The sequence below is a fragment of the Macaca thibetana genome, chromosome 6 (assembly GCF_024542745.1).
Source record: "Macaca thibetana thibetana isolate TM-01 chromosome 6, ASM2454274v1, whole genome shotgun sequence".
Lineage (NCBI taxonomy): Eukaryota > Metazoa > Chordata > Mammalia > Primates > Cercopithecidae > Macaca > Macaca thibetana.
Window position 1 is genome coordinate 113,750,185 of NC_065583.1, and position 26,734 is coordinate 113,776,918.

The 26,734-nt window shown below is 37.8% G+C and overlaps 1 protein-coding gene and 1 pseudogene across 10 annotated transcripts in view; both read right to left on the bottom strand.

The window, feature by feature from the left end:
- The window catches only part of ERBIN (erbb2 interacting protein), a 150,026-nt gene that overhangs the window by 84,133 nt on the left and 39,159 nt on the right, over positions 1-26,734 (bottom strand). For 8 of the 9 annotated variants that reach the window (XM_050793716.1, XM_050793719.1, XM_050793713.1 and 5 more), the window contains exons 2-4: positions 6,532-6,579; positions 2,225-2,422; positions 209-326 (exon numbers count right to left, since the gene is read on the bottom strand). In XM_050793716.1, coding sequence (XP_050649673.1) covers positions 209-326; positions 2,225-2,413 — 307 coding nt within the window. In that variant the 5' untranslated portion in view covers positions 2,414-2,422; positions 6,532-6,579. The remainder of the gene's footprint in view (positions 1-208; positions 327-2,224; positions 2,423-6,531; positions 6,580-26,734) is intronic. The other variant, XM_050793715.1, reaches the window with a different exon arrangement.
- On the bottom strand, positions 6,592-25,735 carry LOC126956664 (T-cell leukemia/lymphoma protein 1B-like; annotated as a pseudogene). Its single transcript, XR_007726442.1, has one exon. The product of XR_007726442.1 is annotated as a T-cell leukemia/lymphoma protein 1B-like (transcript).

Here is a 26,734-nt window from a genome sequence, read left to right on the forward strand (position 1 = left end):
TTTAATTTTACTGTATTTGATACAAAACAGGTGGCAAAACTTGTAAAGTGGGGCAACTATCTTTACATGAAATTTTCTTAGATGAAGTTCATATTAATATATTAGATTTAACTTATTTTTATATTCTTATTTTTGAAAACTCAATAGAAATCTTAGTAATGAAACATGTTCCCAAGTGCAAAAAATTATGGGCAAAAAAACCCCTTACCATTCTTGCTGACATCCAGTTCCCTGAGATTAATAAGGTTTGCAATGGATGCTGGTAACGTTGTTAAATCATTGTCTGGCAAACTCAGTTTGTGTAAAGACTGACAGTTAAAAAGTTGCTATTGAAAAAAGGGAGGAAAGAATGTCAATTATATATATCTCTATTTCATGAACTTTTATACATATAAATAATATCAGCCATATTAAAACTGAATGAGTTTTAACTTATACTAATACCAGGAAAGATGTCTCATTGTTCTCGTTACGCTATTATAGATATGAATACAACTGAACCATTCATATTAATTTATATCTTCATACTTCTACCTTAAGCAAAATGCACTTAGTGAGAGTAAGTATATAGCTGTATTCTCTGTTGAGTTAGTACAAAAAATAAGTGGCTATTAAATGTGATCAACTCTGGAGCTTGTCTTTCAAGCAATCTTATTCCAAAATGAAAGTCCTATTTAAGAAGAATATTCTTCTAAAAATGTAAAAGTGTTAGGTATGATAAGATATAAATGATTCAGTTATTTTCACTGTTGTAACAAGACTTTCCCTTTCCAACAAAACCCCTAAACCAAGACTCTACTGGTGGTGATCAGAGGAGGAGACAAATTTTGGTCTGCCATATTCTCTAGAACTGGCTACGGAAGATAAACTGCCTGCTGAAGAACAACATATAAAGAAGAACAGTGAATTACCCTACCACAACCTAGGTTTCTAGTTCATAAATATGTGACCAACAACCTTTAATTTTTATCCATAGCCATATAAAGATTTCTCTGTAAGATAACCCCTAGGATAGCAGTGGCTTTCAAAATGTTCTTACTGACCACCAGAAAAAAACCTGTTGTGTACCATCATCCAGTATGTATATACACACAAATCTAAAATATTTTCATGAAACAATGGCTATATACAACACACTCTATTTTCTATTTTTTATAATTAAGGCTGCAAGAGTAGATATGAGATGTTCATTAAATTTGAATTTCAGATAAACAAATAATTTTTTAGCACAAGTATATCCCACAATTACATGGAACACACTTACACTAACAAATTATTCCTTGTTTATTTGAAAATTCTAATTTAATTGTCCTATATTTCCTAATTCTCACAGTCCAAATTTATGGTTCTTTTTTCAAAATGCTACCCACACATACGAAATTGATTTTATGAGCTACCAATGGGTCTCTACACAGTTTTAAAAACACTGCTGTTTGGGTGGCAAAATTATAGCAATTTAATTGGTATAGGATAATAAGAGGAGAAATTGATATAGGATAATAAGAGACTGGGATTTAAGAAGAAAAAGTACACTGAAAAAAGTTTGGTGAAAAAAAAACAAGGTGATAACTTGAGAAGGTGTTTCATGACAACAAACTAACTTTCTCCTTTTAGTTGTTACTAGACTTCAGAAATTTAAGTCCTCCAAAACCTTTTCAAACAAATTATAAATGGAGGAAAACAATAACTGTATGAACTCAAAAAAAGCTATTTAACAATAAAATTATGATATGGTAAAAGGACAATTACCCTCAATTATAACAATGCACATTAACGTCTTATGAAAAGTCGAAAAAGACAGCATTAATTTCAATTATTGGTCTAGTCAAATCTACTGACTCCAGAAATTATTTAGTCTCATTATTTACCTTAATGGCTACAATGCAACTAAAATTAAATACAAAATTTTACGTTATCTGCACAAGTATAAAAGCAATTAACTTGAAGAAATACAAGTTTAAAAATCGACTTTTAAAAATGTGAATTGTGCGGCATACTCTAAGATACAATTAAACCAAAAAATTCAAACACCACACACACATATTGGCAACTTTATAGCAATATTAGGAATATCATATTTCTAGGTATAAAATAAGATACAATTAAACCAAAAAATTCAAACGCCACACAAACATATTGGCAACTTTATAGCAATATTAGGAATATCATATTTCTAGGTATAAAAATAACCAAACGTAATTCTTGAAAGAAAGTATTAGCATACCTTTGGAAGCTCTTCAATCTGATTAGCATCTAAATAGAGCTCCTCCAAGGTTTTTTCAAAAGTAAAAATCTCTTTCGGAACTTGTTCTAAGCTGCAGTGAGAATAATCAAGAGTAGTGACAGTCTCCTCTTCCCCTCGTAGACAGCGACATGGTACCAACCGCACAAACAAACTTCGTTTTGTAGTCATTTTTAGACACTGCAATATTCGAATAAAAAGAAATTAAAAACATACATATTACAATGGTTTTTCAGAACAAATCATTCCCATTTATCGCAATTCATATGTCACAGATAAACACTTCTCCCGCCACTATACAAGCACAATGGAACCCATTTAACATTGCTTTAATACCCACATTTATAGCTACTGGATTTCAAATTAAACTCAAGCTCTATAGTACTTCACAAAACAATCCATGAAGTAGCCATTTACATGCTTCTTCAAAAACTGTGCTTTGAGGCCGGGCGCAGTGGCTCACGCCTGTAATCCCAGCACCTGGGAAAGCTGAGGCAGGCAGAACACAGCTCAGAAGATCGAGACCATCCCGGCTAACATGGTGAAACCCCATCTCTACTAAAAATACAAAAAATTAGCTGGGCAAGGTGGTGGGCGCCTGTAGTCCCAGCTACTCGGGAGGCTGAGGCAGGAGAATGGCGTGAACCCAGGAGGCGGACCTTGTAGTAAGCTGAGATCATGCTACTGCACTCCAGCCTGGGCAACAGAGCAAGACTCCGTCTCAAAAAAACAAACAAAACTGTGCTTTGAGTCTGCTTCTTAGTTCTCAACAAAAAAAACTCTAATAAGACAAAGATTTTTTATTTAATTTTACTTAATTTCTGACTCTAAGAGTTCTACGTGTCTTCATTAAGGACTTGATTAAGTGCAGTTTTGAGTAGGGAGTGGGAATGCAAAGATATTTTCAGGTCTTCTTAAACAGCCATCAGGGATCAATCACCCTATAACCTTCCCATGAAAAGTCAAAGTTTCCACATGAAAATTCCCACCTACTCCAAGTATATTTTGTTTAAATTAAATATGGGCCCTATAGTTTTTCTAAAGAACTTACATGTCTGAAATGTGTTTAAGGTTACACACTGGTGCAAAACTTGCTTAAATAAATAACAGATTTCAAATTAATTGAGGGAAAAGGCCAATTCTGAATTAGTGAACATTCTCAGGGCCAACTTTATTAAGTACACAATGTATATACATAGGTTAATTCTAACTACGCTAAGATTATATTAGCAAAGTAAGATTATATTTGCACAAGTAATAAAGCAATTAACTTGAAGAAATAAAAGTTTAAAAATCAACTTTTAAAAATTTGAATTGTGCGGCATACTCTAAGATAAAATTAAACCAAAAAATTCAAACACCACACAAATACACTGGCAACTTTATAGCAATATTAGGAGTAAATAAAATAAATAAAAATGATAATTAGTGTTATCAATTCTTTCTATGTAAAACAATCTATTCTTGCTGTAGTCAGAAGATTCCATTAGAGTATTAGACTACCTCTAACCAGGACCAAGACTAGGTTAAGGCCAGTGAGGCCTCAGGCACAAAATATAAGGAGGTATCAAAAAATTCAGTATTCAAGATAAATACAATATCTTAATATAACGTTTTAAAAATACAGATTACTGAAAAAGAATCCATGTATAAACAAAATGTCCAATGTTAAAACAAAAACGGGATCTGGTATTAGCGATTTTTCCTTTTGCCTCAAGCTGTAACAGGGATCTGCAAGGCACTGCTTCTAATTCTTCTACTTCATATTATACGGTATTTTAAAAGTGACAAAGAGTAAGATATGTATTTCCCTTGCAATCTTTTTAAAAAATTGGCTATTCTAGGCCGGGCGCAGTGGCTCACACGTGTAATCCTAACACTTTGGGAGACCAAGGCAGGCGGATCACTTGAGGTCAGGAGCTTGAAACCAGCCTGGCCAACATGGCGAAACCCCATCTTTACACAAAAAAATTAGCCGGGCGTGGTGGCACATGCCTGTAATCCCAGCTAGGGAGGCTGCGGCAGGATAACTGCTTGAACCCGGGAGGCGGAGGCTGCAGTGAGCAGAGATGGTGCCACTGCACTCCAGCGCAAGCAACACAAGACTCCGCCGCAAAAAAAAAAAAAAAAAAAAAAAAAATTTTAACTATACTTAATCACTCTATACCAGGCACTGTGCTAAGTTCTTTAGATAAACTATATGCAGACTCTCATTTCATTGTCACTACAACTTTCTTTTTTTTTTTTTTTTTTTTTTTTTTTTGAGACGGAGTCTCGCTTTGTCGCCCAGGCTGGAGTGCAGTGGCCGGATCTCGGCTCACTACAAGCTCCGCCTCCCGAGTTCACGTCATTCTCCTGCCTCAGCCTCCTGAGTAGCTGGGATTACAGGAGCCTGCCACCACGCCCGGCTAATTTTTTTGTATTTTTAGTAGACGGGGTTTCACCGCGTTAGCCAGGATAGTCTCAATCTCCTGACCTCGTGATCCGCCCGTCTTGGCCTCCCAAAGTGCTGGGATTATAAGCGTGAGCCACCGCGCCCAGCCTACTTACTCAATCACTCCATACCAGGCACTGTGCTAAGTTCTTTAAATAAACTATATGCAGACTCTCATTTCATCGTCACTACAACTTTCTAAGATATGTACTGTTATCTGCATTTTTCCATGAAAAAATTGAGTCTGTGCTCTTCCATACCATAATAATACATACTTGAAAGAAGGTTCTTTTTTTTTTTTTTTTTGAGACGGAGTCTCACTCTGTCGCCCAGGCTGGAGTGCAGTAGCCGGATCTCAGCTCACTGCAAGCTCCCAAGTATCAGTAAATCTTCGCTACATACTCCTCCTTCAGAATTTAAAAAAAGAAACTAAGATGTCAAACATTAAATGTTTCCATCTAAAATCTTTGTCAACAAATAAATATCCATAAAAGTTTACTACTTAGTAACAATCTGTTTATATTAAGGCATATTTTATCAATAAGAATAAACAGTTCATCTAATAAGAAGATTTTAATTGCCAGAAGAGAATTTAGATTTTTACCTATGTACTTGAGATCATTTAAAAAATTCCAAAAATGAATACAAAATTTCTTGTTCTAAACATTTTAATACAACTGATACTGAGTTAGGAGGACACTTAAGAATGGGAAAGAATTCTATCTGCTAGGTCCAGTATGGTAGCCACTAGACACATGTGGCTATTTAAACTTATTATTAAAAGCTAAATCAAATAAAATTTAAAATTCAGTTTATTAGTCACACGTTTAAATGCTTAATGGCCACTGGACCATACTGGGTCCAAATATATAAAGATAACATATAAAGATGTAGGGCACTTGAGGTATAAGGCAATTTATAGGGTCAAGTAATTGTTAATGGAGATACAACAATTTCCAAGTTTTTTTCTGTAGAGCTAATCATGTTGCAGACAGACAAACAGAAATTGTAGAACTTCTCTGAAAGGAGAACTAACTCAGAAAAGGAGGATTAGATGTTGGGGTCTAGGAAGCTAAATAGAGCTTACGTCTCAAAGGAAAACTTTCTGTGAATAGAGACTACAAAGAGAGCAATTTAGACCTCAGATCAAATTCAGTGGGCCTGGTGCCAATATAAAAATGAGCGCCAAATCTAGATAGGCCTGCAAGTGCAAGTGGTATAGACTAAGAACTGCTGACTGATAAGAAAGGTTGAAAACCTTAATTCTTGAGGGCAGAGGAGGAAAGTAACCTATGAAAGAGAAGTAAATGAGTAACAGTACCCAGAGACTGATTCTCCTTTACAGAGTAACACAAGGAAGTAATCCAAAAGGAAGAAAGCCTAGCCTGATCGGAACTGAATTGATCAACATGGGAACTGCTAATTAGAATTTCAGGTATGTCATAAGGAAGAGCCACTTTATAAATCAGAAGTAATACTGTAGATATAAGAATCTTCTAATCACAATGGAGAAGAAAGTGTCGACCCAGAATAATAAGCTTTTTTTTCTTTTTGGCAACAGGGTCACACTCTGTCACCCAGACTGGAGTGCAGTGGTGTGATCTTGGCTCACTGCAGCCTCGATCTCCCAGGCTCAAGCGATCCTCCCACCTCAGCCTCCCAAGGGTACTACCATGCCACCAGCCACCACACCCAGCTAATTTTTGTAATTTCTACAGAGATGGGGGTTTCGCCATGTTGCCCAGGCTGGTCTCAAACTCCTGCACTGACCTCCCAAAAGTGCTGAGATTAGAGGCGTGTGTCACTGTAACTGGCTGCTGAAAACTTTCTACTAAAAGAAATTGAAGTTACTTACCACCGGGTTGAATTTATCTCCCTGATGTTTCTTAATTGAGCCAACATTCTATGGAAAGCAAAAAAAAAAAAAATTAACAATAAAAACGGATCCTTATGACTTTAAGGAACATCTCTTTTAATACCTCATTTATATAAAAGTTAAATTAAACTTCTCAAAAATTAACCTCTGTAAACTGAAAATAGTTAAGACCAAATAGTCACACCAAAATATTAGCCTCTTAAAAACACACACACAAGTGTATGCACACACATACACATATTTACTAGCTTCTAAATAAATGACTAGCTTTTTTTTTTAAGAGACTGGGTCTCACTCTGTCACCTAGGCTGGAGCCCAGTGACACAAACATGGCTCACTGCAGCTTCAAACTCCTGGGCTCAATCAATCCTCCCACCTCAGCCTCCTGAGTAGCTAGGACTACAGGTATACACCACCATACCCAGCTAATTTTAAAATTATTTTTAGAGACAGAGTCTCACTATGTTGACCATGCTGGTCTTGAACTCCTGGCCTTAAGCGATTCTTCCACCTCAGTCTCCCAAAGTGCTGGGATTACAAACGTGAGACACTGCACCCAGCCAAATGGCTATCTTTACAGTGGATAGTCTTCATACATTTATAAACTATTGAGAGGCCTCATTATATAAATAAATACTCTTTCACCTACCACTAAAATGCCATTAATTTGAACTTACTGGGAAATAATTTTCCAAGCAAATAAACTCGGCCAATTATATCTTAGTAATTTTTCATAGTTCTATGTGGCAGGCACTGTTAACTGTTCATGGATTTATTTCCCCTTCTAATACTTTTTTTTTTTTTTTTTTGAGACGTATCACTCTGTTGCCCCGGATGGAGTACAGTGGTGCAATCTCAGCTCACTGCAACATCTGCTTCCTGGGTTCAAGCAACTCTCCTGCCTCAGCCTGCCGAGTAGCTGGGATTACAGGTGTGCGCCACAGCTGGCTAACTCTTTTTTTAGTATAGACGGGGTTTTGCCACGTTGGCCAGGCTGGTCTCAAACTCCTGACCTCAAGTGATCCACCTGCCTTGGCCTCCCAAAGTGGTGGGGTTACAGGCGTGAGCCACCATGCCTGGACTTTCTTTTTTTTTTGAGACAGGATCTTGTTCTGTCACCCAGGCTAGAATGCAGTGGCACAATCATGGCTCACTTCAGTGTCAACCTCCTGGGCTCAAAGGATCCTCCTGCCTTAGCCTCTTGAGTGGGTGGGACTACAAGCACCCACCACCACAGCCAGGTACCCTTTTTTTCTTTTCTTTTTTTCTTTTGTGTGTGTGTGTGTGTAGAGACAGAGTCTAACTATGTTGCCCAGGCTGGTCTCAAACTCCTGGCTCAAGCAATCCTTCCACCCACCTCAGCCTCCCAAAGTGCTGGGTTTACAGGTGTGATCTGGCCTTCCTTTCAAGACTCTAGATTATTCAGGGCAGTAAGGGGCCCAGCTCAATTACCTCTTTTGAGCTTTCCATGCCTGGAGGGGTCACCAAGAAATGGGTAACACAGTGAAAATCAAAGGCTTATATTCTGAAGTCTGCTTTGGTGGTGAAATGTGGGTTCATTCTGGAAAAACATCTGCTTTCCTGATAAATCGGAGCAAATATGTCTGATACCACCACTCTCCCATTTTTCTAGCCTTGTATGTGTTCACAGTATCTAGTGCTGTAACAACCATCCTATTACCATAAGTCAACAAGCATGAGGATTAATAAATAACCAGCCAATAAATAAGACTGACAGAGGAAAAAAACAAAACAAGCTGGAGTTTCAAATAGCACTGCTGAGCAGCTGAATTAATGCTAACTATTCTCTATTTCTGGATTTCTTGGTATGTGGGAAAACTAATTCCCTTATTTGCTTAAATTATTGCTATGTTTTCTGTACTTGCAGCCAACACATTCCAAAGTGAGACAGCTTAATAAATAATAATCTTAATAAAAAGTGCATACATCATAAATCATCTTTTTCTTAAAAACTCAAGAGTGATATCCATTTATGTGTTTCAGAATTTCAGAATTGCCCTAAATACATCAAACTATTTGTCGCTATGCCAAATGGTATAGGACTAACGTGTTTAACGTGTGTGTTTAACGTTCTCTAAGAATTCTACATATACTGCATACCACAAAAAATAACAACAGCGACGAAGCTGTGTGTACAGCAAGCAAAGTTTGCCACCAAGTCTTCTGTCACTCATACATACTCCCACAGATATGACAGTCTGGTGGAATGGAGCTGCCAGTAAACTGAAATGGAATAAGACCATGGTAGGAGCAGGGCAGAGAGAAGAGAGATGCTTGTATTCAAAAACTTTAGTTTGAAATACTTGAAAGATATCTGAGTAGGACATTGAGTAAGCAGCTAGATACAGGCATTCAGAGATGTGGGAAGAGATCCAAGCTGTGGATATAAATTTGAAAGTCGTCTGCTTATAGATGATATTTAAAGCAATGAAATTAGATGAGATCATCAAGGGCATGAGGGCAGACAGAAAAGAGAATAGGTTCAATGGTTGAGCCCCAAAACATTATAGACCAGCAAAGGACACTGAAGAGAAGCAGTCAAGTGAAGCAAAAGAGACACTCTACTCCGACAGAAAAAGTGTGATATTCTAAAAGCCAGGTGGAAAAAAAAAATGTTTCAAGGAGGAAGATGTTATCACCTCTGTTAATAAGGACTTAGAATGGCCATTGTGTATTAATGTGAAAGTCATCGATTATCTTGACAAAATCACCTCTAGTTGGTGGGGCAAAACACTACTTGGAAGGGATTCAAGAAAGAGCAGAAGAACTAGAACAGACAACTCAGGTAGTTTTGCTATATAAAACATTAGAAAAATAAAGTAGTCACCAGACCCGAATATGAATGAAGAGCTACAACAGTAGATTTGTAGGCAGATAGATAGAAATAATCTAGTAGAGAAAAAGAGGAGCTCATTGATAATTTTCATAAGCAGGATTTGGGCAACCATTCATAGACTGCCCTAGTAAACTCTGCCACCAATTTAAAAAGCTGCTCATGAGGAAGAAAAACAAATCTTGGCTGTAACTGCAACTAGCTACTTAATATTCACTCATTGTTTTTGAAAAATACAGATACTATACCCTCTCCCTAGAGATTCTGATTTACTAAATTAGGTACAGTATAAAACTCAAAATTCTTTGTCTTAAACACAATGTCGGGCCGGGTGTGGTGGCTCATGCCTGTAATCCCAGCACTTCGGGAAGCTGAGGCAGGTGGATCACGAAGTCAGGAGATTGAAACCAGCCTGGCCAACATGGTGAAACCCCATCTCTACTAAAAATACAAAAATTAACTGGGCGTGGTGGTACACACCTGTAATCCCAGCTACTCAGGAAGCTGAGGCGAGAGAATTGCTTGAACCCGGGAGGCGGAGGCTGGAATGAGCCAAGGTCGCGCCACTGTACTACAGCCTGGGCGACAGAGACTCCATCTCAAAACAACAACAACAACAAAATGTCATGTGATTCCTTTTTCCAACACAGTTTCAACAATAATCAATGCATGGTCAATCTTATTTCATTTATACCATAGCCACTATCATTTAGCCTTCCCCATCCTCTGCTTGAGATTATTTTGACAAAAGTCTCAGTTTGAGAATTACTATAAAAATTGAAAAGTAAAATCACTATAAAGATTTTTTTTTTTAATACAGCACATTTTCTATTTACCTAAAGAGATCACAAGATATACCTGGCTATGTATTTTTTTTTTTTTCGGTGAGCAATAAAGTTTAATTAACCAGTACTGCGAGGTCACCTTCATGAATTAGCATCCTGCTCTGGGCTGAAGGACTGAACAAGCAGAAGCAGAGGCCAAACCCATCCCTCCATGCTCCCCATTGTGCAGATGGACTCACTGAGGCTCCAGCACACACTGCTTGCTCAGCACTTCATCTATTTCAGGCCAAAGTGTCAGCAGAACTGATACCCACAGGGCATCCAAGTCCACATCCAGACCCAGTTCCGTCTGTGGCCATCTCTTAAACCAAGCCACTGACTGCTGATGGTGAGTTTCCAATCATGGGCTGCACTGAGGGTGCCAGAGGCCTGGCTGGGTATGCAGCCTAGTGGGTATGGAGTGAAGGAGATTTGGGAGTGGCATCTAGAATATCAGCATGAGGGGCAGAGAGGAGAAAGAGAACCCATGGCTTGTAGCCAGCAGGGGAAACGGGCCCAGTGCACAGACGGGGCCCCTAGTGAAGCCCATCCAGGCCAAGCGCCCTCAGTACAGATCTGAGTGGAACAGGACAAGACTGATAAGTAAAGAAAATGAGAGAAGCTGAGCAGGCAGGGGCCCCACTGCCTCCTGCCTGCAAGGAGGCCATGCTGGATGTGCAAATGGAATAGCAGGTACACAAAGATCCTCACTGAGGCGGCCCGAAGAGACATGAGGCCAGAGGAGTCAGGGCAAGCAGGGCCAGCCACTCCCAATGTCAGTCATTCCTTGCTGGCCAATATGTTAGGACCAGCTGCTCCATGGAAACGATCTGGTCCACTATTTCCCAGAAACTGGAATTTGCTGCTTGGTACCTCCTCCTGGGGTAGAGCTGCCACACGGGGAGCAGCTGGGAGAAGAGCAGCTGGCTGGGGGACAGTGGCTCCGGGGTGTGCACTGGCATCAGCCGCATGTGCACCGTGATGCTGGGTTCATATGTGCTGCCCTGGGAGCTCAAGCCCCCGGGCCATTCTCTGTTCAGGGGACTGAGTCGCATAACCACGGTCACCCAGGTCCTCCCCTCGTCATCCTCATAGATGCCAGGCCTCCAGATCCACAGAGAGTTAGGGGGGCGCCCTGAGATGCGGAGAAGCTTCGGAGGCCATGGCAAGGCTGCACTCCGGGGTCGCCTCGAGGCGCACGTGTATACTCAACTGGATTTAAGAGCAATCTTATGTGGTGCAATATTTCGTTTAGTAAAAATGTAAAACAAAGCCTCCTCAGGCATTCCCACACCTATCAGATGATATTTAGTGGTTGTGTAAGATCATTTAGTTTAATCGTAGTTATCACAATGTTGCTAATCTGTATTTGGTATATTTGTGCTTAGTTCCAAGGCATTTTATGAACATTACTAACCCCTTACTGATAAGTACATAAATAATTAAAATAATAATATGAAAAAGAATAAAGATAGAAGGTAGAAGAGTAAAAAAAAGTTTTTAAACTACTTAAGTAATGAAAAAATTATAAACGCTGTGTAAGAGTAATTCTGAAGGACAACAGTCAAAAACTATATATAAAATGTGATACGCCTATAACATATACAAGAAACAAAGAAAAGATGCTGATGGCTAGATCATACTTATAACTAGAAGATCAACATCAGTGTCTGGTCCCATTAGCCTAATTCTAATCAAGAAGAAAGCTGGGTGTTTTTTCAATATGAACAGTGTTAAAATTTAACAGTGTTAAAATCAAACTATGGTTAACCTAAACATGTCTAAAAATGTATTACTGTGCAATTAAGTGGTAGACATACACACTGAATTACCAGGGAATCCTTACATTTGCAAAATTTTCCATTTTTATATTTTTAGACACAATTTACACAATGAACACATTCTAAGAGTATAGATGGTAGAGAGATACAATCATATAACCAGCAGGAATCAAGACATGTTAACATTTCCATCACTCTAAAAGGTTCACACTTGCCCCTTCCCAGTCAACACCTGACCAAGGCAGCCTGTCCTGAATAAAAGTACATTTGTGTACAAGTGTTAATAAGAACACAGGCTTCTGTTCTCATGGGTAAAGATATGCGAATGAAACTGCTGGGTCATAGTCTGTAAGCAATTTAATTCTATTCAAAACTATTGTCTTACAAAGTGGTTTTATTATTTAACACTCCCAGAAAAGAGAATTACAATTACATTCTCACCAACACTTGGTATTTTCAGTCTTCCTTAATTTTGCATTTTTCTAATTACAAATGGCATTGAGAAGCCTTATCTGTATCTAGATCTCATTTTGATGAGACAGATCAACAAGTCTCATACTTTAATGGAATAATGCTTTCGGAGAAGAGAGATCAAATTTTGTATATGAGAGGAAGGCACATTATTGTGATCGAGAGTACACTGTGTTGAAAGAAAATTCTCCATAAACATTTCACATTCCTGCATGTTCTCGGTCCTCTGAGTAATGTTATTTACATAAGGTGTTTGTATAGAGACATTCTAGGATAGTAACACTAAGCAAGATTCAGAGAGTCCACCTTCCCCTCTCCAGAAAAGACTTGCTTACACTCCAGAGGAGAGGATGGACAGGTTACCAGTGGTCCTAAATAAGATCAGGTTTTCTATTTTGGGGTTCTTCTCCTATAACGTACACTACTGCATGAGCAGGTACTATAGGACTCTCAGTATGTCACCCTGTGAAGAACTGACACAAGACATTGCTCTAGTTACTGCTTTTGTGGTAATAATCTCTCTGTCTCTAATCTGAAGGTATTCTGTTTTCTGGCAGGCTTAACTTTTTAGCTTATAAATAGGGTAAAATCTCAGACTTCACTATTTCTGACTTAACCACTGTAGACTGAAAAACACGGCCAGAATGTTTTACACCACCTAAAATAATGAGATAGAATCTATTTCCCCAACCCCATGAATTTGGGCAGGCCTTGTGACTTGTTTACATCAACTCAATGCAGCATAAGTTTTGTTAGGCAAGTGACAGTCCCTATGCCTCATGATTTGCAAAGTCCACCTTTACCTTCTTTGAATGTTGCCCTGAGAATACAATGCCACAAAGAAGCCTGGGATAAAAGACCACATGCTGATTCACATAATTCAGAGAAACAGTCAACTGCTGTTGTTTTAAGCCACCAAGTGGTGGAGAGATTCTTAACACAGAAACAGATACCTAAAACAATTGGTTTTTGTTGTTTAAAAATAACAAACAAAAGTTTTAAATAGTTATTTCCTTTTTATCCTAACAGCTATAGAATCTGTACCATAAGCACCCCTCCATTTTCTATATCAGTAATCTGCGGATTTTTTTATTCCCCTCAGTCAATCTTGCTACAGGTTTATCTACTGGATTATCTTTTCAAAGAGGAAATGTTATATTTTGTTCATTTTCTTAGAGTATGCTTTCTATTTCATTGATTTCTGCTTTCTTCTCTATATTTTCTGCCTTTCACTTATTCTGAATTTCTTTTTCTGTCCTTAGAATAAAACTTTCTAATCCTTATTTCTTCATTAAACTTTAAAGATACAAATTATCCGAGTACTACTTTAATAATTTAAGCACACATTTAATAATTCTGATGTTGTCTTTTGCTGAATATATTTAATGTCCTTGCTAATTTTCCATCTGATTTATTATTTTACTGATGGGTTATTCAAAACTGACTTCCTTAATTTCAAAATATTTGGTAATCTACCAAACCTCACTTTGTTACTGATTTCTATGTAATTCCAATGCAGTCAACAGAACAGTACTATCATTTCAAGTCTTTGAAATATGTTGAGACTTTCGACGGTCCCACATAATTCTTAGTGAGAGGTTCCATGTGTACATGAATGTCACATACTACATCTCTTGGGTATAATGTTCTAAAATATCAATTAGATAAAATTGGTTGACAGTTGTGTTCAAATCTTCTATAGCCTTACCAATTTATGGCTTTCTTTTTCTGTAAGTTATCGAAAAGTATAGGCATCTCTTAACTACAGTTGTAAATTTGTCTATTCTTTTATTTTTATTTCATGTATGTTGGAGGTCCACTATACCGTGAATAGATATTTAGGGCTCATACCTCCTTGGTGAATGGATCCTTCTAACATTATGAGGTTTTTTTCCCTGTTAGTAATCCTTGTCTTTTAATATTTTGCCTGATGTCACGACAGTCCTATAGGAGCTTTCTCTTGATTAGTGTTAATGTGGTATATATTTTCCATCCATTACTTTTAACTAAACGTCTTTACATTTCAAGTACCCATTTGTAGGAAGCATAATGTTGGGTCTTTTTAGAAATCAAATTTGACAATTTCTATGTTTTAATGGTGGGCTTAGATCTTTCATATTTTATGTAATTATTGCCACGAGAGAACTTAAAACTATCACATTATGATTTCTTTTTTTTTTTTTTTGAGATGGAGTCTTGCTCTGTCACCCAGGCTGGAGTGCAGTGGCACGATCTCAGCTCACTGTAACCTCCACCTCCCAGGTTCACGCGATTCTTCTGCCTCAGCCTCCCGAGTAGCTTGGACTACAGGCGCCTGACACCACGCCCGACACCAGGTAGTTTTTGTACTTTTAGTAGAGACAGGGTTTCCCCATGTTGGCCAGGCTGGTCTCAAACTCCTGACCTCAAGTGATCCCCACCGCCTCGGCCTCCCAAAGCACTGGGATTACAGGTGTGAGCCACCACACCCAGCCTCATATTTATTTTCTATTCATTCTTTGTTCATCTTTTCTTACCTTCTAATAAAGTTTTCCTTTTATTTCATTTTATCTCCTTTTATGGACTTTTAGCTATCCTACATTTTTGGTTGCTCTAGAAATTACAATATGCATTCTTCATTCAATATAGCCCATTTTCAAACGATATACCATTTCACATATAATCTAAGTACTATAAAAGAGTATGCATATATTTACTTCCATCTTTTGTGCTGTCTTATATTTTACTGACACATACTATAAATTCTACAATACATTGTTATTTTTGGCTTTGTGCTATCCACTGTCATTTATATAAATTTAAAAACTAGAAAATAAACTTTCGTATTTATTCACATTTACCATTTCCTTCCGTCTTTATTTCTTATCATAGATCTGCTATTAAGGCTATTTGATCAATTTTTTAAATTTAAGATATTCTATTTTTCAGTTCCAGAATATGCATTTGGTTTTTTGGCATTTCCATTACTCACCTGAAATACTCAATCCCCCATATATTATCCTGCCAATTGCCTTAATGTTCTTTTCTCCTAATTCCAATAACTGGGTCATCTATAAGCCTATACAATCACCCTTTTCCATGTCTTTGTATATTTCATATATTTTATAATATTCTAGACACTATAAGGTAATAGTCAGAAATTCAGTATAATTTTATTCATTTGGTTTTGGGGCTTTTTTTCAGACAGGGTCTCAGTCACCCAGGCTGGAGTGCACTGGCACAATCTCAGCTCACTGTAGCCTCAACCTCCCAGGTTCAAGTAATCCCCAATCTCAGTCTCCCAAATAGCTGGGACTATAGGCATGTACCACCACCACAGTCAGCAATTTTTTATTTTTTGTGGAGACAGGGTCCCACTATGTTGCCCAGGCTGGTATTGAACTCCTGGGCTAAAGCAATCCTCCTGCTTCCACCTCTCAAAGTGCTAGGGTTACAGGCATAAGCCACTACGCCCCACTATAATATTGTTTTAAGTGTTATTTCCCAGGGAGTGTAAGGTCCTTCTACTTCTCCCAGGATAAAGGTTGGAAATTCAGATTTCTAGTAGAGTCCATTTGAGCTGGGACTGGCAGCAGCTTTAATTAGACTGAATTCATCTGTAATAAGCCCAAATCCCAACCTCCCCATCACTGACCCAAAGTCACCTTTTTGATCTTGTCAAATCTGAGGTAGTAGAAGTTTGGGTTGCAGTTCCAAATATTTTTTCTTTCAGTTTACCTTTAGATTCAAGTCCAACAGGGCCCCAAATTCCAAGCACTCTTTGAATTTGCAGGACTACATGATTTCTCTATGCTTTCAATCCTCTCCTATCCTGCGACTTCTTGGCAAAATGTAACGGGAAGACAGAACCAAAGTATCATGCTTAATTATTTGATTTTTGTCTTTGAGGCTCTGTCAGAGTCCCACATCTTCCCTAAAGCCCCCACTGTCATTCAAGGATCCTAATTCTCGAATGCCTTTATCCTATAACTTCAATGTCTCTCCATATTATCCACCTATACTGATACCAGACACTTGCCCCCAGGCAGGCAAACCGCCACATTCACCTACACAGAACTCTTGTTAACTCTGAAATTCAGATCACTAAGGCTTCTTTGAGTCCACCAATTTTTGTTAGCCCTATTTTATAAGTGTAGGTCAAGGTAGAAGAATCTGTGGAATTCTCTTCCATCTCAGTGTAGCAGGACTGACATAACTTAGGAAACAAGAAAGCCTCAATTTTTTTCCAACAGAAAAACTTGCTCATTCCACAATTAGACATATGACTACAAATGCAAACATCTCAGACAGAATTAACTATGAAAAGCTGACATAAGACCATTCTATAATCTGAAGGAAGAGGTGGGAGAGAACAAGGAAAGAAAACAGCTCAATATGGCTCATAACAATACTTGGAAAAGGTGAAACTGCATAAAATAAAGACTGGAAGTCTGTGGGTAAATTTCACCTGTTCCTAGCATAGAGTTGACTTGGCTATTTTCAACAATAAGTCAACAAAAGGTGTGCAAAAAGACATTTGTGACAATACGGATTACAAATATGTATATTCACAAAGCTGTTGCTTAATATGACAGGGAAATTAAATCATGGCATTGTTTCAAACCTAGAAATAGCTTTCTTGTCTAATCTTTCTTTTTTTGTGTGAGACAGTCTCATTCTGTCACCCAGGCTGGAATACAGTGGCGCGATCTCAGCTCACTGCAACCTCTGCCTCCCGGGTTCAAGCAATTATCATGCTTCAGCCTCCACAGTAGCTGGGATTACAAGTGTACGCCACTACACATAGTTAATTTTTGTAATTTTAGTAGAGATGGGGTTTCACCATGTTGGCCAGGATGGTCTCAAACTCCTGGCCTCAAGTGATTCAAGCACCTCAGCTTCCCAAAGTGCTGGGATTATAGGTGTGAGCCACTGTGCCCAGCCTCTCATACAGTCTTGACTGGATTCTAAACTCTTCCCCATAAGATGCAATCCTGTAGCAGGATTAATTTCCCCACATGTATTCCATCACTTCTCTTCACTTCCTCATGTTTATGTCTATGCCAGAGTAATTCCCAATCACCTTTGTTTCTCCTAGTAATTTGTAATAACTTCTTTTCCTCCATGAATTCATTATGCATGACTTAGGGAGCCCTAAATGGAAACAGAAAAAGGCAGTCAAATTCACTAGAAAGAACCCTAATTATGATGGGGAATATTAAGTCTATCCTTACAAAGAGAAACAGTCTAAAATACTCTAAACTGATTGTGACCACACACAGCAATATGCTATACCAAGCAGGTGTAATTTTTCTCTCATCTTAAAAAGAATCTCTCCTGAAACCACATCTCTCTCTACAGCTACCAACCCATTACTCTGCTGTCTTTTACAGAAACATTCCTCAAACAAGTTGTCCACATGCAGTGACTTCAATTATTCTATCAAGTGTTCCTATATCCACTCCAATCACACTTTTGTCCCTATCGTTTCAAGAAAAACTGTTCTTAAAACATCTAAAGTCAATAGACAATCTGGCCAGGCACAGTGGCTCACACCTGTAATCCCAGCACTTTGGGAGGCGCCACAGCAGGCGGATCACTTGAAGCCAGGAGTTCGCGACCAGCCTGGCCAACATGGTGAAAGCCCATTTCTACTAAAAATGCAAAAATTAGCCAGGCGTGGTGCAGGGCACCTGTAATTCCAGCTATTCAGGAGGCTGAGGCAAGAGAACCGCTTGAATCTGGGAGGCAGAGGTTGCAGTGAGCTGAGATTGTGCCACTGCACTACAGCCTGGGTGACAGAGTGAGACTCCGTTGCGAAAAATAAAAAAATAAAAAAATACGGCTGGATGTGGTGGCTCACGCCTGTAATCCCAGCACTTTGGAAGGTCGAGGCAGGCAGATCACTTGAGGTCAGGAGTTCGAGACCAGCCTGGCCAACATAGTGAAATCCTGTCTCTACTACTAATAACACAAAAATCAGCTGGGCATCGTGGCACATGCCTGCAATCCCAGCTACTCGAGAGGCTGAGGCAGAAGAATCACTTGAACCCAGGAAGCAAAGGTTGCAGTGGGCCAAGATCCCGCCACTGCAATCCAGCCTGGGCGACAGAGCGAGACTCTGCCTCAAAAATAAACAAACAAATAAATAAATAAAATAAATTCAATAGACAATCTAAATTCATTTCTCCCCCTTGCTTTCTTAGCAGCATCGCTTCCCCTTACTTTCCAAGTTTTCTTCATTTAGCTTCCAACACACCACACATTCTCCTAGTTTTGTTTCTATACCACTGGTCAAACCTCAGTTTCCTTTGCTAGTTGCTCCTCTTTATGCCAACCTCCTAACTCATTCCTAACGATACAAAGAACACAGATCTTGGCCTTCTTTTCTATATATACTCACACATTTGGTGCTCATCCAGTCTCAATTCCTGAACTCTTATCTACCTTTTAAATACTAAGTACTCTAATGATTGCTATCTTAGTTTGGGTTCTCCCAAAGGCAATGACTGAGGTAAGAACCTGAGTAAAAGTAGTTTGTCTAGAGAATGACCTACGGGAACAGGAAGAGTAAGACAGGGATGGAAGAAAAGCCAATATAAGGAATAGTATACTATCAATGTCATCCCTAAAGATAACAGGGGATCAATCTACTTAAACCTCCCAAGAAGCATATAGATGGTCTCTCAAAATTCTCTCCAGATAGAATGAGACGTGACCTTTTATCCATCCAGTATGATACAGGAACAGCACTGCCTCTATAGGCATTACCTCTGCCTCACTACCAATCTATGCTTACTTTCTAATCTTTTTGGCCTCCCACAGAAAAGAAATCACTGGGGCCAAAAAATGAAGAGTGTGTTTGCAGCAGGAAGCTCAGCCTGAGGAGAGTCTAAGCTTTCATAGTATTATTTCCTGCAGGAGGGGTTAAAAATCAGAGGTGAGCCAAGAGAACTGTGATGCAGGACACCAGAAATGCCTGCTTTACTGAAGCCTGGACCACTCTCCTAAACCTCAGACTTGTATATCCAACTCCCCATCCAATGTCTCCATTCAGTGAAGGGATTTAAAGAAAAAAGCAGGAATTAATTATTTAGAAAAGAGAAACAGTAAAAATGACTAAATCCATCAGCTAGTTCTGTTTTTGGTAGAAGCAGAGAAACATAAAGAACAGACAATTTCCCAGCAGATCTAAAGAAATAAAACATACGAGTAGGAATCAGAATGGTAATTTAACAATACAGATAAGTATTTTTAGGCAAGGTGCAGGTGGGAGGATCATTTGGGGCCCATAGTTAAGAGACCCGCCTGCACAACATAGTGAGCCCTTGTCTCTACAAAAAAATTACAAAATTAGCTGGGCATGGTGACACATGCCTATAGCCCCAGCTGCTCAGGAGGATAGCGTGAGTCCAGGATTTTGAGGCTATCAGGCTACAGTAAGCTATGATTATGCCACTGCACTCCAGCCTGGGTGACAGGGCGAGGCCCTGCCTCAAAAACAAACAAACAAAAAAGTATTTTAAAAAATAAAAAATCACTAAGCTCAAATAGTGACGTGCTTTACAATACATGACTTTATATAAAAATATAAATTATAAGAATTTTCTCAAGAAATAGAAAATCACAGATGAAATCAAGGGTGAAATTTGTCAAAATTACTACTGTAAAGGACAACATGAACCCAGTGCTTGCTTGCAAACTTTCAGGAGGTGAAATTTGCAAGGTTCAGGGTTCACAACAAAGAAGGAAGATTCAATATAACTGTGATACCAACACCTCTCAAAGTCAGTATAAAGCAACCATTTAGTTGCTTCTGTATAATTTAGGATTTTCTGAAGTATTCTTGAATCTAACATTTAGATCTAACATTAGAATTTAACATTCAGATTCAAGAACAAAAATGTTATATTTAGATTAAAGAATACTTCAAAAAATCCTAAATTATACGAAAGCAACTCAAATGCAACAGTAATAGTAAAACATGACTAAGGAGAATTGATTCTAGGAATGCCAAGACGATTTTTCTCTACGTGAGAACAATCTACTGACAATACCTCATCATACAATGAGACAAAAGGGGGAATACCAAAAGGTAATAAATCTAAATAAAAGTCAACATCTATTCTTGACAAAATTCTTAGTATATTAGAAACAGTGTATTTCCTCAATAGGAAACTAACCATCAGTGTCCAGAATAAAACACTAGAGATATTCCTATTAAAATAAAAAATATGAGTATTACCAATAAAGTACAAAGACAAACCACAGAATGGGAGAAAATATCTGTAAATCATATATCTGATAATGAACTTTTAGCTAGAATAGATAAAGAACTCTTAAAACTAAACAAAAAGACAAAAAACAAAACTTTAAAAAGGGCAAAGGATTTGAACAGGCATTTCTCCTAAAGATAAAACAAATGCCACAAAAAGCCCATAAAGATGCTAATATTACTAGTCATTTGGGCAATACAAATCAAAACCACAATGATATTACCATTTTATACTCACTAGGATGGCTGTAATCGAGACAGGCAATAACATACTGGGAGGATGTGGAGAAACTGGAATTTCAAAGACAGCTGATGGGAATACAAAATGGTGTGGTCACTTTGAAAAATAGGCTGGCAGTCCCTCCGAAAAGTTAAACACAATTATCATATGATACAACAATTTCACTCCTAGGTATCCAAAAGAACTGAAAACACATGTTCTTGGAAAAATTTGTAACTAATGTTCATAACAGCGTTATTCAGTGACCAAAAAGTAAAAACAACTCAAATGTCCATCAGCCAATGAATAAACAAAATGTCATCTATCCCTACAGTGGAGTATTATTCAGCTATAAAAAGGATGAAGTACTGATACATGATATAACATGTATGAACTCTGGAAACATTATGCTATGTTAAACCAGACACAAAAGGCCACATGTTGTATGATTTGATTTTTATCAAATATCAGGAATACTCAAGTCGACAGAGGCAAAGCAGATTAGTGGTTGCCATGATCTGGGGACAGACAAGAATGAGGAGTGAGTGCCAAGGAGTATGGGTTTTGTTTTGGTTTGGTTTGAAGCCCCGATGAAATGTTTTGGAATTAGATAGTGATAATGGGTACACAACTTGTAAAAATACTAAAAACTATTGAACTGTATACTTTAAAAGGGTAAATTGTATGTGAATTATACCTCAATTTAAAAATATATTTAAAAGAAAAATATTAGGACATCAGTTAATGTCACTTTTATGCATTTTCTTTTCTTTGAGACACTGCCTCTCTCCTCTGTCACCTAAGCTGAGGGGCAATGGCACAATCAACCTCCTAGGCTCAAAGCAATCCTCCCACCTTGGCCTCTCAAGTAGCTGGGACTACATGTGTGCACCACCACATCTGGGTAATTTTTTTAGTTTTTATTTGGTAGAGACGGAGTGTCGCTATGTTGCCCAGGCTGTTCTCAAACTCCTTGGCCTCAAGCAATCCCCCAGCCTTACCCTCCCAAAATGCTGGAATTACAGGCATGAGTCACCATGCCTGGCCTCAGCCCACTTTTATGTATTAGCACCATAGATTCCAAACTGATTTCCTAATTCTATTTAGTCAGCACCTATTTTTTTTCCTTAAAATCATTTATTTTACTATATCCCTTTCCGCTTTAAAAACCTAAAATACATTACTTAATCCCCAAACCTCCTTAATCTACTCCCAATTTGCCTTTATACAACTTTACTACTGAATCAAATCCTTTGCTCAGGTGAGGCCTTTTGCCTTACTACTGACTCCTCATTCCACCTACCCAATTCAATATACTAATTACTTCTTTGGTTCTTCAAGTGGTATTTTAAGAGAAACTCCCTATAAATAAAATGTTTTTATGCAGTGTGTCTACTGCCCTAGAAACTAAACCAGACCTGTTGAAAAGCATGACCTGATTTGAGAATCTTAGATGTGAGTGCCACAGTGCATGAAATTCCACCATTAGTTATTTCTTCTGGTCCCTCCTCATACATCCTCTAGTAAAATGCAAACAAATCTGGAAGAGACAAGTTCCTAATATCTTAAGGTGAATTTCTTTGTAAGTTTATTCTTTCCCCTAAACTGAACAGAAATAAAAGAACCAAAAAGAAACAGAAAAAAAGGTAGGAATTGGCAAAACAATGAGAGGTCAGGTTGAAGTTCTCATTTTCCTTGGGGTTAATTTAGGCTGAGAATGATTAGGAACATCAAAAACCTTCCAAAGAAAGCTAGATCACTCTCAACACCTTATTACAGCAGGATTTTCAAAGGTTAATTATTACCACTTATAAGCAAAGCTTTAAAATACCACCACTTGATGAAAATCTTATCTTTAAAAAGTTTCACTTTCAGTAGCATTCAGATTTATTTTAGGAATAAAATCCATAATCCTGTAAAACTATCCCAAACATCCCTTAGGGCTGAAGATTTATTTTGTAAGTGAAATAGTACAACAGATATGGAGAGGAAAAGAAGAAAAACAAAAATTTAAGCTTCTACTTAACCAAACATAATTTTAAGTAACAAATATTCTTTAAATTTTTCTGTAGAAACTATGGGGTGCTTAGTGCCAAGTTCATTCACATACATGGCACTCCAAAACCCTCTAAAGTATTTTATGCATGTTGAAATATAATCAAAGGTCACAGGACAAATAAGAAGTCTTAGATGCGAAGTTCAATAGCATTTGCATAACATCAGTGGTTCTCAATGAGTGTAAGGACACCTCAGCAGGTCCACAAATGTCAAAGCCCCACATTATAGTAAGTCCACTGTCAATATTCCTATTGAGAAAACACATATACACACAGATTTTTGTTTTTGCTGCAATAAAACTCCATGGCCCAAGGGTGAGAGCCAATCTAATAATTCAGTGCTAAGAGTTTGGCAATACTAAGATGGACAATAAATACCCACAAAAAATGACATAGCAGACCCCCTTGGAATAGCCCCCCAATTCACAATGACTCCTCCTTTCTCTGAGAAAAGGTTACCACAAATCCATAAAGCACCTTTGTACAAATTTTAAAACTGCAGCCCTTATAGGTATACAGCTTGGCAAGCAGCATGTGGAATAAACAACCTGCACTATAATATAGAAGCCCTGGTGTGAGGGCTATTCTCCCATTTGAAAGGGGTGGCCCTCTAACATCTATTTTGGTACCAGGTAACACTGCCCTCCTAGATGGAGCAGACTGGAAAGGGGACGGGCACCTGACTCAAGCCAGTCAATCATTTCTCTCTCCCCAGGATATGTAAGTGGGACGGAAAGACAGCAAGTCTATCTCTGCATTTAACGGAACTGTAACATCTGAAGCCATAATCTATGGAGCTGCTGCCTTCTACCATATGGACACAGAAACAGAATGCTCATCTGAAGAGAGAAAAATATAAAAGAGTGATGGTTCTGGATTCCTGATGGCCTTCCAGTTACTTGTTCTAATTCCTTTCTGAGACTAACTGCATTCTAGCCCTTGAGTATCCATAAGAAACTATTACATCCTTATTATCTTATTTTTACTGGTTTCGGTTACTTTCATGCAATGGGTCTTATTAATATACTTTACTTATACCAAAGCTTTTGAGTTGAAATCTGAAAGTTCAAGTAAGTGAAAATTCAAATATAAATATGATCCTCAATTATTTTGCAAATCAGTCTGTCTCTGTCTTTCTACCCACACTCAAGGACTCAATACCCATTCTTCTAAAAACGAAACTTTGTGTTCCAAAGTTAGGAAATCTAAACCTGAAAACCTGATGTAACACAGGCTTTGAACACTGAAAAAAAAAAATAGCATGCACAAACAAGATAAATCTGCAACTGTCACAGCCACTTCTAGACAACTGACTGCCTTTTTCATTACACCTCAACCAATTTAGATTTATCATCAAAAAGACTAGACTTCATGGGCACAAAAAGGTGAAACCTAAACACTTTGGTAGCAATTCTGGACTAAAATAACAAATGGAATCAGTAAAATTAATGCTGAATGACCATATTTGGCTTTCTGATGCTAAATACAACAAATACAAATATGACAAATACGTCAGAAAGAAAACAAACATTTGCTGAGTTACTACTAGGCGCTGAACACTGAAGATACAAAGATAAATGGTCCCGGCCTCAAGGAGTTTCCAATTTTAGATAAAACATGATAGCCACCCAGCCCAGTGGCTCACACCTGTAATCCCAGCTGAGGCAGGAGTTGAGACCAGTAGTTCAAGACCAGCCTGGGCAACACAACACCACCCTGTCTCTAAAAATAAAAATAAAATTAGCCAGGCATGGTGGTGTATGTCTGTAGCCCCAGCTACTTAGGAAGCTGAGGCAGGAGAATTGCTTGACAAGCCCAGGAGTTGAAGGCCACGATGAGCTATGATTGCACGACTGTACTCAACTCTGAGCAAAAGAGCAAGAACACGTCTTAAAAAGAATATTAAAAAGTTACAAATGTGGGGGAAAGGAGACCAAATAGTCTGGTGGTAAGGGAAACAGACTAATAGGACAGAATAAAATAGAATATATAAACCAAAGTGTAGAATATCTGTACATACAGAAAAAAAGTAGTTAGTGTTGCCAGCGGACAAACTTAGGTAGGATAGACTTTGAAATATATAGGAATGACATTAGTCAGCAGGGGGCCAGAACTTAAAAGCTTTAAATACCATACTAAGTAATATAAACTTTGACAGGTAAGCAGCAGTTTTTAAGACTTAAGGCAAAGGAGGGACATAGTCTAATTTAAGATTTAGATAGATCACTCGGTTAGCAATGCAGAACTAAAAACAATCCTGATACTATTTAGCCAATAATATAACTTACAAAATATGAGGTGAATGTCCCTATCCCATCTCTTTCACTGTTTGGTTTAATAAATAAAAGTCATTAATACTTTAACAGTGTAGTCTTCATACTTCACCAGATTATGTAATTTGATGTAGACAATTAAAATGTCATATTCTTCTGTTGCTGATTCAATTACTTGGGGGCAAGGTAAGAAAAGTGAAACCACTCAATATATGAGAACCCGGTCTTTAAAAACAAGAACATTTGAAGTTTATCATGCTTAATATTTAAAAACAATTAATAGTAATTCCCTAAACAAAAATGGCAAAACAACTATATGTGATTATTGAAAAATAACAATATATGGCCACCTTGGAACAAACAGAACTGAAAAGCTAGGATATTTGAACAATTTAAGAGGCAGTATCTGAAACTACTGTTCCTAGAAAGCTATGTTTATATGTGGTTTTTGTTTTAGTGACACAAAATCAAGCTGTGTCAATGCAACTAGTTAAAACCTGCATATTTCAACACTTGACAATATAATTTTAATAGAAGGAATTCCCAGATAACAAAAAGCCTACCAATAAATCACTGAAAATTCAAGAAACAATATAGCTGAACATAAAAGTAGCTGGCTTTGGAAAAATACTGTTTTACATTTGAGTCCAGATTCCACCATTTACCATTCTGTAATCCTGAACACATTAACTCTTCAATCTCAGATTCTTTATGTCAAAAAACAAAGGGCATAAAAACTACATTTTCGTTAGCTGTTCTAAGAAATCCAAATGTCCAACACAAAGCCATATTGAGTGGCTTTTCTTGTGCTACGTTTCCCAAAAGTAACTGAATCAGCAACAGAAAACATAATTATACTTAAGTTGAATAAATAATAGTTTTTCCTTTCTATTGAGGATACATAAGAGTAATTTGTTTCTTTGAAAATATTTTATTTATACTATTCATCCTCACAGGTACTTTTTGTGTTTGCCTCTTTACCTATTTTATTGGGTGTGGGGTGACCATGGCTGGCTGGCATGCTTGTTCGCACATAAGCATTTTTTTCTTTTTGCTTTATCCTCCAAAAGTTGCCACATTAGCATTTTTTAATTGACATATATCACAGTAGCTTAAGGTCGATACTAACTCTCATTCACTTATATGCCCTTAAACACTGTACTGCATTATTTTTACTATAAGAAGGGAAGAGACCACTCAATCATATTTCCCTTCTCATTTGAAACAAATATTTAGGAAAAGAAAGTAGTTGCATCATTCATATATTTATTTATGAATTGAGCTATATAATTTCTCCAAACTAAATTTTAAAATAAAAGTAATAGGCCGGGCGCAGTGGCTCATGCCTGTAATCCCAACACTTTGGGAGGTCGAGGCAGGTGGATCACCTGAGGTCAGGATTTTTGAGACCAGCCTTACCAACACAGGGAACCCTGTCTCTACTAAAA